This window comes from Talpa occidentalis, unplaced genomic scaffold (genome assembly GCF_014898055.3).
Source record: "Talpa occidentalis isolate TD23 unplaced genomic scaffold, MPIMG_talOcc4v2.1 talOcc4.7, whole genome shotgun sequence".
Taxonomy (NCBI): domain Eukaryota; kingdom Metazoa; phylum Chordata; class Mammalia; order Eulipotyphla; family Talpidae; genus Talpa; species Talpa occidentalis.
Window position 1 is genome coordinate 67,312,375 of NW_023605083.1, and position 15,035 is coordinate 67,327,409.

The following is a 15,035-nucleotide window of genomic DNA, read 5'->3' on the forward strand; positions in this document are numbered from 1 at the left end:
TTTATCTATGTCTCCATTAATGTATCTTATTATACATAACTTTGGCTGGGTTGACCACAGATAACTGGAACTATCCCAGAAATCAAAATTATGGAAAAAGGGATGCTACTATCTTTTCATTGTCTGCCCCCTGCCCCCACAAGAAAGGGGGAACTCCTCCAGGTGGCAACAATTTCTATCTGTTCTGCTCACTCTGTCAGAGCTTAAATTAAGTGATTGGTTAATACAGCTGAATGTTAAAGGAACAAACACATGAATGAATGAGTAAATGCCATGCCCACTTCTTTAACTCGGAAGTCAAATTGTTAAATCAATCTATTAAGCCAGAGAGTGGCAAATTTTTTTGCCAGATGGTAAATGTTTTAGGTTCTGCAAGCCGTAGGGGCTGACTATTCATCTCCCCTGTCAAAGTGCCCATACATCATAGGCAATATGTAAACTAGCGCACATAACCAGTTTTCAATAAACCTCGATTTATGAAAAATTGCAGTGGATACTTTGGTGATGTCTGTACTGTACTAAACTATCCGGCTAGCCACTGGGTCTGACTCTCTCCTGGTGATCCCCATGTAGAGCAGAGTGCCTTGACAATGGTGTCTTTCAATATGTATTTTGAAGGCAGTGAAATGGACAGGTTCTCACTATGTTCTCCAATATGGTGGCCACTAGCCCTATGCATTTCAAATGCTATTGAGCATTTGAAAATCTGTGAACATGCATTTTGATTGAAATAGCCACATATGGCTAGTAGTCACCATATTGGACTATCAACAATATTGGACATTCTATCACAATTATTCTTTTGCTTCATGATCCAACTCTAGTCTGTCCTTCTCCAGGAAGACTTCCTTGATAGCTAAGGTTCATGGTAACTGCCCCCTTCCCTTTAAAAAATTATATATTCCAACAGTACTCGTTTTGTTCAGGTTTTGACCACAGCTATAATAACAGGTAACATTTGCTGAGTTTTGTGTACCAAGAATTGTATGTTTAATAGGCTAAATCTAGTTCAATCCCCAAAATAATCCCGTGAAAATTGTTATGTTGATATTATTACCACCATTTTGCCATTGAGAAAACAGGTTCTGGAAGAGTCAGCAAAATATCCAGGGTCGTGAAGGTCTAAATGGGGAGGATGGGATTTGACTTCCAGTTCATTAGCACTCAGAGCTCAAGTTCTTGACCACCACCACATGCTTCCTAAGAGCAAAACTAGTGTTGGTCCCAGACTCCTGCGTGTAGAGGTTTCCTCTTCTTCAAGAAACCAGCAAGCCTGGGTCATCCTTCTTTTATATCCTCCAAAGTCAGAGTTAGGCATAGCATAGACTTTCAATGCAGTTTTGCAGGCTACAGAATTTCAAAACTAGAGAGCACTACAGAAAATCTAATGGAAGTTCCTCTATTTTCTAATTAGAACAAAGTGACAGCTTATACCATGAGTAAAAATTGCAAGTCTGAGAGTGAAGCCCATGGAATTTGTCTCCAAATCTAGTACCCTTCTTTCAGTCACTCATTCCATCATTCGTTATTAAGTATTAACTGTGAGGCATGGGCTGGATTTGGGATGAAGCCTTGAATAACACAGATACTATATTTCTACAACTATACAGAATCACTGGCATAGATATGTAATTACATGTGGCAACTGTTACAAGTTGATAAAAGTTACAAGATAAACTCTGAAGCCAGAATTCTAGGATTCCAGTGTAGGCTCCACCAACTTCTGAAACATGTGACTTCGGAAAAATCCAGAACTTACATGGCTTAGTTTTCTCATCTGTAATATGGTGATAATAAAACAACATTCACATTGATTTTAAGAACACAGCTTTCATATATTAATATCCCTGAAAGGAGGATGGCCTGATCATTATTTACATCTTCACATTATTTATGGCAGCATGCATTTTTCTTAGTGGTAAATAAAATACTTATAACTATTCAATTGTGTGTTGGTTTAGTTAAAATATGATTGCATCTAGGGCCTCCCTTGTGGTGCAGCGGTTGAGCGCTGGGTTGCTAAGCTGCCTGCGCCCTCTGCAGCGCCGGTTCGATCCCCGGCTGCTCCCCGGCCACCGGAGGAGGGTCCCACATGGCGTGCAGGCCTCTCCTGCAGCCCGCTGCTCCCCTCAGCAGTGTACTTCAGTCCTTCTGCCTGCTCTGCTCCCCGCTCTGGCTCTGGTGAATTCTCTCACCCTCCTGCGCTTCTTACTGTACCCAGTGAATGTATAAACAAACAAACAAATAAATAAAAAAAAACATGCCTCTATAAAAAAAAGAAATTAAAATATGATTGCATCTACCTGATAAGGCTATTAAGGGGATTAAATGAGAACACAGGTGAAGTGCTCAGCAGAGTACCTGGCACACACCTACTGTGCACTTTACATAACTGCATTATTATTATTATAAAAGAAAAACAGTGCATGCACGGCCCGGAACATCAGACATGGAGGAAAAACTGAGTCTAACATGTCAGAAAGAACCTCCTTGAAGAAGTGACATTTAAGATGAAACAAGGATAAGGAGGAGGGCAGAAAGTGAAGAGCAGGGTTTGTCAGAAGCGGGGTGCATGGTTGCATGCAGAGAGAACAGCACTAACAGACACCCGATGGCACTGTCTGCTGGAAATAACTCCTTGTTAAAAAATGTGGAACACCTCACAACTCGACTTTGGTAATCTAATAACACTCTCAGCTTTACACTGATATTTTTACCATCCACCTTTTCTATACTTTCGATTATTGACAATAGATCAGTCATAAGATACAATATTTATCTTAAGTATATATTTAAAGTTCCCTGAAATTTTCTTAAACAGCAGGATATATGCCATTTTGAGACAATGTATTTCTGTATTATACCCGTCAAGTAAAATTAAATACAGTCTGTAATTTAAGCAGAATATATTTTTAATGATAACAGTGCTTCTTCTTTTTTGATATATTCACCCCTGAGATAATAATCACAGAATCTATGACTTATTTTCTTACATCCAACTCAAAAACATGAGATTCCATGTCTCTTTTTCAATTTCAGAAGCAAAGCTTGCCTTGGACTTTCCATGGGACTAGCAAGTTCCCAGTAAAGAAAAATTTTCAAAGTTCCTTCTGCTGCCCACTTTAACCTTCCTGGCCTTCCAATTTTTCAACACTAGATACTGTTGCTTGCTAGCATGGGTTCTCTGCAATTTTACGACCTCATCTTTGACACAGATTGTCCTTTTTCAAAGAACCTCAACCCTCTTCCACAACATAACAATTTACAACACATTTAAACGAAATATAGCGAGACTCCCAAACAGATATAAAATGCTTTCCCTATGACTCATAAATGCTGTCACAGTTCCACCTCTTAGTTCTGCATTTTTTCCTTGTCCCCAATCTGACTGAGTCCCTTTATTTTTTCAAGTGAACTTATTCTGTAAATTCTTTGTCCAAAGGATTTGTGCCTGCCTCTGAAAATTCTCTGCAAATACCTATCAAAGAGAGAATGCCAGAATGCCTCTCTCTTCTCAGTTCTAAGCCTATTCGCTCATATGCTAACTCCTCAAAACAGTTTTTCATCCCTTGATCTGGGTAAATATCCTAGCTGTGATTAATAAAAATGTGACCAGGAGGATGTCAATCAAGATTTATTTGATGCAATTTCTTGTATCGAAAATGGAAGCAACAATAACTACCCAGAAGAGCTGTTATAATATCAAAGATAGTTACAGAAAGTCTCAACATGAAGCTGGGTACACAATAAGTGCATAATAAACAGTAGATGCTGTTATTGTTGCTCCACTATTCATGTACCTCTTATATCTCACCACAACTCCACCAAGCCTCTGTTAACTGTAAGCCATATCTAACCACTGTCTTATACCCTTATCTTATCTGCTATATATAAACAACAAAGCTGCCCCAAATGGAGCAATCTGATGAGATAAAAGAGTTTGGATGATTCATTTTATGGACTTAAAGTAGAAAAACCTTGGAATGTTATAATTGTTTGAATGGTTTTCGTTAGAAATAGTTTTTAGTTTGCTTCCATTATTTTGCATGTTTGAATGTTTAAGGTATAGGGGGTCTACTGATTGACAATCAGTTTAGATGAGTTTTGTTTAATTCAGGGTCTAGTAAACTTTAGGGCCAAAGGAAGGTGAGGTAGAGAGTGCTATGGATTCTGAAGATCAGAGTGACTCACTACTGGCCGCCCTGGTGGCACCGGGGTTAAAGACAGCGCCATCAAGCTATCACCAGCCACTGCAGCATGAGTTCGATAGATCCCTGCAGGCTAGGGAGCTACCCACATGGCGCAGCAGTCCTCTCCTGCCTCGCCCGCTGCTCCCCTCAGCAGTGTATTTCAGCACATCTGCCTGTTCTGCTCCCCACTCTCTCTGGTGAATCCTCTCACCTTCCTGCACCTCTGGCTTACACCCCAGTTCTTGTATGCATAAATAAATACATCTTAAAAAAAAATTCTCAGAGTGACTCATTCCATGGAAGACTGACTTGCCTAGCTGAGAACTTTTACAGTCATAGCACAGATGCACAGGGATGAACTCTAAATAGATGAAGGATAGAGGTACTCTATTTGAGTTCAAGAGAGACTAGTATTACCCAATTCAAGTGAAAACATGACTTCCAGAAGAGAATGAGCTATACAAGACAAAGGTATTTAGCAAAAAACATATGGCCACAATACCTCCGCCAGCACCCAGAGTCACTCAAGTGCTAACCCTAGAAGCCCACGCCCAACCCTGGGGCCAAACCTTTACATTTGTCAATTGAAACTTGCTTTTCATTCATTCATTGATTCATTCATTCAAGAAAAGATCTAATAATACATGCCAGTCCCTGAGACACAACAATAAACAAGATGAACAAAGACCAAGTCTTTACATCGCATATGCAAATCTGTCCAGAAATCTGGCTCTCCATAGGTAGACCGCAGCTTACAACAGCACATGTCACATGGGCACCACCCCCATCCCTGCAAACTTACATCTGCTCTGCTACCTGGAAACTCCCATGTTATAATCTGGATTTTTGTGCATTTTTGAAATTGACAACTGTGTTACATCCATGCATCCCAATAAACTTTAATAATAAGGCTCAGCAAATAAGAACAATAATCTATATATACTAGAACTCTTTAGTGCCATAGAACACATGTGCATGACATAGCTACACAGTGGATTCTCATTTCATATCCTACTGCAAATGAAAAGTGGCTGCTGAAGATGTGAAAATAAACCGAAAATGATGGGAACATGACTGAAGTCATATCAATTGTGAAAAAGAAAATTCAATCTGCTTTAAATGCCATTTACAAATTGTTTCAATCACACTTATGCTCTAAGTTATTAGTTCTTAAAAGGTCATAGAAACATGAATTTTGAAGACGGGAAAAATCTTACGAATTATTCAAGGATGTAATTTGCATCTCGCTACTAATTTACTGAGTGACACTGGGCAACTTGCTTAGCTTCGTGGCCCTCAAGCTCCTTATTCAATCAGACTAGATGATCTCTTGGAACCTTCTTCCCACTAGAAGTTGTGTTCTCACTCATTTCTTTGTTGAAGAGAAGAAATATGAAGGAAAGAGCAAGAGATATACCCAAGATCAAAGGGTAAACCCACGGTAAAGCTAAGATTGAGAGCCTGTGACCTTTTCCATGCCACATATTTTGAAGTTACACAAACACTATGTAAGTGGTCAGCAGATAGGACTGTCCAGGTTGCTGTCAGTTTCCTAACAAAGTGCTCATCTCCTGGAAGCCAGGGGCTATATCTTACTTTCTTCTCTCATAAACTAACACAGTTGTGCATGGCTGGATTAAAGGTGTCTCATGAAATATTTATTGACTTAATGGAAATGTTTATCGAAGTAATTAAGTGAAAATACAGGTGAATGCATAACTGATTATGAAAATAACAGTAGGCACTACATTATGAGTGTCGGCTCTATGTTAGGTACCACGCTATGCGCATTTTAAATTTGATTTCCCTCTCATTCTTTTTTTTTTAAAGTGTGTGCTTTTTTTTTTTTTTTAAAGATTTATTTATTTATTCATACAAGCACTGGGTACAGTCAGAAGCGGGGAGGGTGAGAGAAATCACCAGAGCCAGAGCAGGGAGCAGAGCAGGCAGAAGGACCGAAGTACACTGCTGAGGGGAGCAGCGGGCGGCAGGAGAGGTCTGCGCGCCATGTGGGACCCTCCTCTGGTGGCCGGGGAGCAGCTGGGAATCTAACCGGCGCTACAGAGTCTGCAGGAAGCTTCCCAACCCAGCGCTCAACTGCTGCGCCACCGGGGAGGCCCTCCCTTTCATTCTTAGAACAACCCTTCAAAATAGGAATTGTTCCCTCATCTTCATATATATAAAAACTGTGGCTTGAATATGTTAAATGACTTGCCCACAGCCCTACAAATGATGAACACGAAGGATGTGAGCTGGTTATGTCTGACTTCAAAGGCTATTCCTATTTTCCAATTCATTAAATGCTTGAATGAATAAATAAGCAGATGAGTAAATCAGTGACTAAATGAATTAATATTCTGCTTTCATTTGTCTTATGTGGTGTGGGATGTATTGCCAAAGATTTTGTCTATAGAATTTTCCAACTATCACATAGGTGTCAAGTTTTTATAAAAATGTTTCCCAGTAAGATTTACCCAGGATGGTCTTCTTAAAAGTCAAAGCCTGATAATTCGAACTGTTTGGCATTGTGTATTATGGGCTGTAGCAAGTAGTACATTAGTGTTCATGTTCTTTCTTCAGAGACATGGAGAGCAATGGTTGTCCATTCTAGAAAGAAGCACAGTGACACATTCCCACAACACTGTCAAGCCTTCTCTAAGGGCTCACTGATGTCCTTCTTTGCTTGTCCCTTGAATGTTATGTTCCCATCCTACTCACTATTATGATAGTAAATGTTTAATGATTGGCTTTCCAAAGATATCAAATTGTGATTTGTAATATTTACCTACTCTGTTGGGATAAATACCCTCATCGTAGCCAATTTCTAAACTATTTACATGACATAACTGAGCAAGTGTTGAGAAAAGGTGCTAACAATCAACTCTCAAGAGTCCAGAAAAGTCAGCTCTATCACATCACAAGTCCTGAGGGTGGGATTGACTGTTGAGATCTCTTGAGAAATACAACTGAGCTAGGAGATAGCATCCAGCCAGGAAATGCAGGCCTGGGTCATCCAAGCATCATGACAGCAATATCTACTTTAGCAGCTGCAGCTTCCACTCTTCTGACTCCCTGTCACTTGGGAGGAATGATCTGTCTTAATGACACATCCCAGAGAGTGTAAGGCAGAATGGCCAAAGCATGGACTCTCTGACACTTTCAGAGCTACAGATCCCACTAAGTCACCTTTGCCAGACCTAAAATCTGCATTCATGCAAAGATTGGGGGGGTTAGTTTTTCCATGACTTCCCTCCAATTCCAATCCCTGCAGGAAGGGAAGAGAGGAGGGGCTTTGCCTTGTTCTCCTGTACTATGAACACTGTTCCTCCCAACTGCTGGATACAAGGGAAGGACGATTTTCCTGCTTCAATGGCTCACACAGTCTACTAAATCCCTTAGTGAGTCTCAGAACTTAGGATCCGTATCTTTCTGTGGACTCTTTTCATCTTGCCTCTCCAGCCTCACCCCCCATCACTCCTAGTTCTCAGCTTTCACCTCATATCCAGCACATTCTCCATGTGCCAACCCATGTGTGCTTCTCTCTGGATCCTGGAATCAGTCTAAACTTTCTTCCACTCATAAAGCTGCCTCTGCTACAGCACCCTTCCTAGTAATACTCCCTACTGATTTTACAAGGCTCAGCAAAAAGGTCATCTTGTCTATGATGTATCTCCTGAAATCCCCCATCTAGAATACATTTCTCCCTGTTCTCTGGGCAGGAGGTACTTTGTTAATGCCCTTTTGTGATTTATAGCACATTGTGTCGTTCATAATAGCTATATATGAGCATGTTCTTTTTATCTCTGTGAAAATGTGAAATCCATGAAGGCAGGAACATTGTCCAATTTGTCTGTGATTTCCCATAGCCTATAACACCCAGACTTATGAGTTGTGGAATTAAGAAAATCTTGCTTGAATTGAATCTAACAGATTGAAGTAAATTTTGCAAAGTGGGTCTGAGTTGAGTCCCGTGAAAATATAGTCAGGGATCTTATGTTTCTATCTCCACCCCTTATCTGTAGACAGTCCCATCCATTTAGGCCTTGAATGATTTGCAAAAGAAAGGGCTTTGATGAGCATTGGGGTAGGAAGGATACAGGGATAAATTAGACATAGTCTCTGGCTCTAAGCAGCTTATATTTTAGCAGTGTAGACAAGTTTCCAAACAATAACTCAAGTTTTAATCAGGTTTTTAGTCAACAGAGAACTCTATGATAATGTAAAAGATGTTATCTATTCTACAGAGAGAAAATGAGAGGTAATTAAGTGAGTAGAATTCGGGAAGGTAGATAATTAAAGGATCGAAAATATTTCAGGTAGAAAGAAGAGCCTGAACTTGAGCCAGAAGGTAAGACTTTCCATGTGGTGTTTGGGGGACAATTCTGGGCATGAGCAGAAAAGGGATGTTCTTGGGGGTTGGATAAATGGGAGGGTGAGATAAGCGCATCCTAACAGTCAGCTGACTGGCTACTAGGTACATCTTGGTGACCTTATATTCCTGGTGCTGGAAAAAAATAATCTGAGTGCCTCAATGAGTGATGATGGAGGGAAACTAAAAATTGGTATATAACATTATTTGGGAGAGGATAGAAAAGATTTCTTTCCTCCCTTCCTCTTCCTCCCTTTCCTGTACACTAATTGTTGGTCAATATTATGCAAAACTGAAAAGCTACAGAGAGGGCCAGGGCATAGGCTCTGAACCCCCTTCTGGGCCCCCTACAAAATTTACAGTTCGGTGATGGACCCAGACAGGAAAGAACAGGGACAAGAGCATGATTTAAGGAAACAGAAAAGTTTGGAGAACAGAGAGGAGGACACTTAACTTGACCCCAGCTTGGGGTGGCAAGTAGGAATACAGAGGAAAAAGGAAAGGACATAAAATGGTCCCCTCATCTCCCAGTAAAAAGGGAAAAAGACATTTCAAAGGGGAGGAAATGGGATGAGATGTAGGCAACAGAGGACAGGGTGCCTTCAGGGAACTTCAGGAACTGGTCTACTTGGAGCTCAGGGTAGGAGGCAAAGAGAGGCAGAAGGTGGGGTGAGAGGCATGAGCATGGTTTGATAGGGATATTAATGAATATGGTGCATGGGCTTTCACTGCTCACGTAGAGCACTTGAGGGTTACTGTTAGGAGGATGAATGTTCAAAGCCTTGTTGCATGCAGGGTAGTTCTAGGGTCAGAAAATTCAGCCTGTTAGAAATGCAGGATCTGGGCCTCCCTGTGGTGCAAGGGGTTATGCATAGCACTGTGAAGTTACCTGCAGCCTCTGCAGCACCAGTTTGATCCCCAGCCAGCCAGGGAGCTACCCACATGGCACAGTAGACCTCCCCTGTCTTGCCTGCTGCTCCCCTCAGCAGTGCATTTCAGTAGATCTGCATGTTCTGCTCCCCACTCTGTCTCTGGTGAATCCTCTCACCCCCTTGCACCTTTGGCCTGTACCCCAGTTCTTGAATGCATAAATAAATCTTTAAAAAAAAAAAAAAGAAACGCAGGCTCTTAGGTCCCACTCTAGACCTACGGCCACGTGAGAAGCAAGTGTGAAGAGCACAGGCCCCTGAGAGTGTGTGTGTTTACATCTAGGGTGTATTGATGGAAAAATGGACCATTTTCAAAACTGACTAACTCTGACTTGCTCCTTGCATGACTCACAGTTTGGAACTTGCCACTGAAGGCATACCAGCCCCTGGGGTGAAGCCCCCTGTTAGGTGAATCCCCTAGACCCTGACCACTCTGTCTGGCTGATGCTTCATTTAGTCCTAACAGCAGGTTTGTGGGTTAGATGTTATTTTCATGCTCTGGTACTCAGAGAAAGGAAAGTGTCTTGCAAAATCACACCCAGATAGTTTTATACTATGACCAGCAACAAATAAGTTCTGGGGCCCTAATTCCCAGAACGATGAGAACAGTTCACGATGCTATATTCTATACTTGAAAGATGCTAAGAGTATAGGTCTTAAATGTTATCACACACACACACACACACACACACACACACACACAGATAATTGCACAAGGTGAGGGAGGTATTAATGAACCTTATTGTAGTAATTATTTCACATCATATATACATCTTACATCATCATGTTGTACACCTCAAACTTATGCAATGTTATATATACACATATACCATATATCTATAAAGCTCTATCTATGTCAACTATACCTTAGTAAAGCTGGAAAATGATAAAGCTCACCCAGATAGTCAGAGGTAGACAAGATCTGGGTCAGACACTCTGCTTTGCTTAGATTGAACTAGATGTTCTCTGAGGTCCTTTCTAATGCAGAGAGTCTGTGGCTTTAAAGATAATCTTCAACTTTACAGGCACTAGAAGTGCAGAGTTGAGCCTCCAGTTAGGTGGATGACCCTTCACATAAAGCCCCTTGTCAACAAGCCAGCAGCCTTGATGTGACTCATTAGTTGGAGTGCAGACCACCCTCCCAGCCTCTGTATTGCCTTCTCTCCCTAGCCCTGCCCCAAGGCTCACCGGTTTCTGGGTCACAGAGCTGTTCACAGGCATCTGTTGTCCTCTGTCCGCACAGGTCCCTCACCCAAGGGGAGGTGGCGTTGATCTGGTAATACAGGGACAGCTTGGCCGGGTTTAACCAGTCGGAGATGTCCAGGTAACTCCCTTCACTCACCACGAAGCTGCTCCCTGTGGAGGAACAGACCAATACAGCTACTTTCTCTCCAATTTTAGGGTACAGATATGTCTCACAGCTAACACTGCAGGCAAGAAATACAGAAAGGTGCATACAAGCCACTCCCACCCCAGCTGGGGCCCCCCATTTGTCTACACACATTCACTGAACATTTGCAGTGTGTCAGCTGTGGTGTCAACAGTCCAGAGACAGATTTGACATGAGAGACAGTTCAGGCTTGCAGTTAAGAGCCGGGCCCTTAGGACTGAGAGACTTGGGTTCAAATCTCAGACCCACCCTTACCTACCATTGCCTTTGGACAAGTCACTCAATGCCTCTGGGCCTTGGCTAAATCACCTGTGAATAGGAATAGTAATGGAAACCACCTTGTAGGGTTGTCGTGATAACAAATTAATGTCAAGTACTTAGCCAGTGCCTGACTTATCCTAGTATGGAGTGAGCAAATATTAAAATTTAAAGGAAAAAAAAAAAGCTCATGTCTCTGTCACCCAGGGAATCCCTCATGCTACAGGGGTTCACTAGGGTCCGTAGGGGTCAGGAAGCTGATGTTGAGGTGGGAGACTGACTGAGCATAAGAGTAAGAGCATCATGGCCTCCTGGTCTTGGTGGTTGAGTTTTGTTTTATATGAAAAAGAGGGAGAGAGAGAGGGTGAAAGAGAGAGAGAGAGAGAGAGAGAGAGAACTGGGGCAATGGAAGTGCCCTAATGATGGGAAACAACAGGGAAAGATGGAGTTTGGGGTCAACTGGAAGTTCTATCAAAATGGAGCAGCAGCCACCCAGTTCAAGCCCATTCTTGCCCAAGGGATGTACAGGCTAGGGGAGCCAGGTCTTTAGATTTTCCTCAGGAGAGGCTAAGAACTCAGATTTTTGCTGCAATCAACCAATGTTTATATATAGCTAAATTTGCTCTTGGAGGTTTGTGTAGGCCAAACAAAAGAGCCTAGTTTTGCAATCTGTGCTCTAAAATGTTCCTCTTTCGTGCACAATTACGCACATGTCTATGTGTTTTAAATATATACATACACATACATACATACACAAATATATAAATGCACATATAATTATATTCTTTGGTGGGGAGGTAGCTGCATGCTGGGTGGAAATGGTGAGTGTATGTGTGTAGCAATATGGCAAAGGTAGAATTTCCCAGGGCATAAAAAAATAAAACCTTCAAATAGGACCCAGCTCACAAAACTAGGGGAACAGTTCCAGATTCATCTTAAATCTAGGGACTTCAGAAACATCTTAAATTATTTCATAATTAATATAACAACCTCTCCTCCCGCATGTGCTTCTCTCTTCCTCATTATCAACCAACAAAATATGCCATGTATGCAATTCAAATTTCCTAAGAGGGACTCTGCCACGTCACATCAGACCCTGCTGGCTGACCAATGGCTGTGCTCCTCTCAGCACTGGGACCCAGGATGGTCCAATGAGCAATGGCCGAGGAGGTCACATCACTTGCCTGGCCACCCTGAGAATGCAAGATTTCCTGAAGAGGAGGAGGGCATGGCAGGCAGCACTTGTTTTCCTAACTCATACAAATGGCATGACTGATATCATCCCATAGTATTAGTTCCAAGGTAAAAGCACAGTGGATGATGTGATTTTTGGTGACGATAAAGAGGAATCTGTGTGAAGCAGAAGGAATAGACGGTATCAATCTCAGAGATAAGGAAATGACCACATTTGAAGTTGGCCTTAAAATCCTTGCCAGATAAAGCAAAAAAGAAGAAGTCTGCTGGATTCCATATTTCAAATTTCTGGCAAGAGAAGATATGCAAATCTATCTGCAAAGCCATATTTCCCCCTCTGGATTGAAGCCCAAGCAGAAACATGTCACATGGGACCTTGTGCAAGGCACCAAGCCTCAGTATCATCTACAGATTTTTCTTTTAAAAAGCACAGTCATGCTGTTTAAGTGGATAATTCCTGTATTTATTCTCACTAAAGACTGAAGGATGGATATTGAATTGTGTCCCAGGGCTGAGTGAGTTTGGCTAATCCCACTACTTTAGGAAAACTACACGGTGCAGTGACAAAGAGAATAATCAGTGAGACAAGGATTCAGATCTTCAATCTGCTCCTTACCAGCCCTTAGACAAGAAAGCAAACCTCTAGTAATCTCCTCTGAAAACTCTGGATACCAATTATCCCTTGGTGGTGTTAATATAAAGGTAAAATGAGACAATACATTTATCTCAGTTCAGGTTGAACAGAAATCTGATTCAAAGGCAGAGACTGACATGGAGGGGGTTTTGGGGGGTATTGTCTTGTTTGGGGATACGCTAAGGAGAAGAAGTCAAGAGGTCATGCCACGCAGTTGTAGCCACGCCCTCAGTGATCCTACAGGGAACTTTGGAGCTGGGGTGTCCTTCAGAGTCATTCTCAATCAAGACAACAGTGTCAGACCTTTGTACCTGTCATAGGCTATGGATCTCCCTGGGGGAGGCATATCAACTGGATGAGGTGGTCCCCTTTGATAATGGACATTTTCCAAAGAAGCCTCAGAGCCAGGGATCAACCACCAACCTTCCTGCCAAGTAGGGGAAGGCGTTCCCAGGTTCAATTGAGAGATCTGGACACAACATTCTAACATTTGGGCTATACTTTGGATTGTTAACAAACTTGGAAGCATTGAATATAATTTTACTCTTTTAAATAGAGTAAAATGAGTCTCATTGGGAGAGACTAACTCAAATAAGGTTATACTCCCCTCTTTTTAAAAGATATGATACCGAGGTACATTTCTGGTTTAATGACATTGGTGACTATTCTTTGAATACCCTCTCTGCTCCAGTTCATGGAGTGAATACAGAATTTATTTGCTCACTTCATCCTTACAAGAGCCTTGCAGGATTGGCATTGACTCCATTTTACAGAAGGACAACCTGAAGTTCAGAGAGAAACTCGCTTAATCAGATTTGTACAACTAGTAGGGGGCCAAAGGAGAAAGTGAATTCACAGCTGGGCCTGGCCCATTATTTCAGGCAGCCTTGGCTGGGTATGTGGCAGAGTTGCTGTCTTTCACCCCTCCTCCAGAAGGCTGTGCATTCCTTTTAGTGCCTGTCCTGGAGTACTGGAGGGACTCTGCTTTATCTGATAGATATCCTACAGGGAAGAGATCACACCTCACTCATTAGTCCTTATCAATCAAGCCCTCTGTAAAATGCCTGGAACAATAAGGAGTTTAGTCAATGTCTGTTGAGTGATTTAATGAAATCAAAGTTCTACAACTTGACTAGAGGGAAGTTCAACTAACTTCATCATGGGACTGGGAAGCAGGAAAGTCTCCACATTGATTCTAACATTTCATTTTTTTCATCCCTATTCTGTGATAGCCAGAATATAAGATTAACTCATCAGAGTGATTAGTTCTCAACTAAAACTTGAACCTCGCTATTCTGGCTTCTGAGCTCTCATTTGCCCCATGGGCTTGTGATGGGGATGATTAAAGCAGGGGTGCTAGATGGACTCAATGGAGGAGTGGCAAGGATGCATAGCAGGGAGAAACCCCATCAGACAGTAGAACAAAGTCAGCACAACAGGTAATCAACAAGACTTAATCCACATGATCATTTAGTGACATTTATTCAATCCCTCCTCACATAAGAAATAGACATAGGGGAAAAAAAAAAAAGAAATAGACACAGGGAATGAGGCTGAATCCATCATGAAAATTATGCATTAACAAGGGAGATTATATGCATGGAGAGAGAACTGTAACACACATAAAGTATAGAAAAAACTGCCTGAAAGGACATTGCATTTGAATATAAGAAGAAAAAAAGGGGGGTGGTCTGAGTGGAATCATCAAATAGTTGGCCTTTATTTAGGCTAGACTGTCTTAAGTGATATAACTAATAATGGTTTACAACACTGTGTGTTAGGTGTATAGGTCACACCTCTTTAAATATACATTACCATACCTTACCCTCCACCATCCATTGCTTTAAGCTAGATTTCAAAGGATGCAAAGAAGAATATAAACAGAAAAGTCTGAGATGGCACTGGTACTTGAGACTCACCTTCAGACCAGGTCCACACACCTCTCTCTGCTTCTTAACAAGTTGTTCCACTACAGTTGGTAGCTATATACACTGTGTTAAAGAGCCATTCATTCATTTATGTATTTGTTAATTTAACAAAAAATAGAGTCCATACTATGTACCCAGGGTCT

At 41.6% G+C, this 15,035-nt stretch overlaps 1 protein-coding gene across 3 annotated transcripts in view; it reads right to left on the reverse strand.

Annotated features, from left to right (window-relative positions):
• ASTN2 (astrotactin 2) overlaps positions 1–15,035 on the reverse strand; it is an 834,050-nt gene that overhangs the window by 464,313 nt on the left and 354,702 nt on the right. For all 3 annotated transcript variants that reach the window (XM_054689531.1, XM_054689530.1, XM_037494593.2), the window contains one exon: positions 10,677–10,844. In XM_054689531.1, the coding sequence (XP_054545506.1) occupies positions 10,677–10,844 (168 nt within the window). The remainder of the gene's footprint in view (positions 1–10,676; positions 10,845–15,035) is intronic.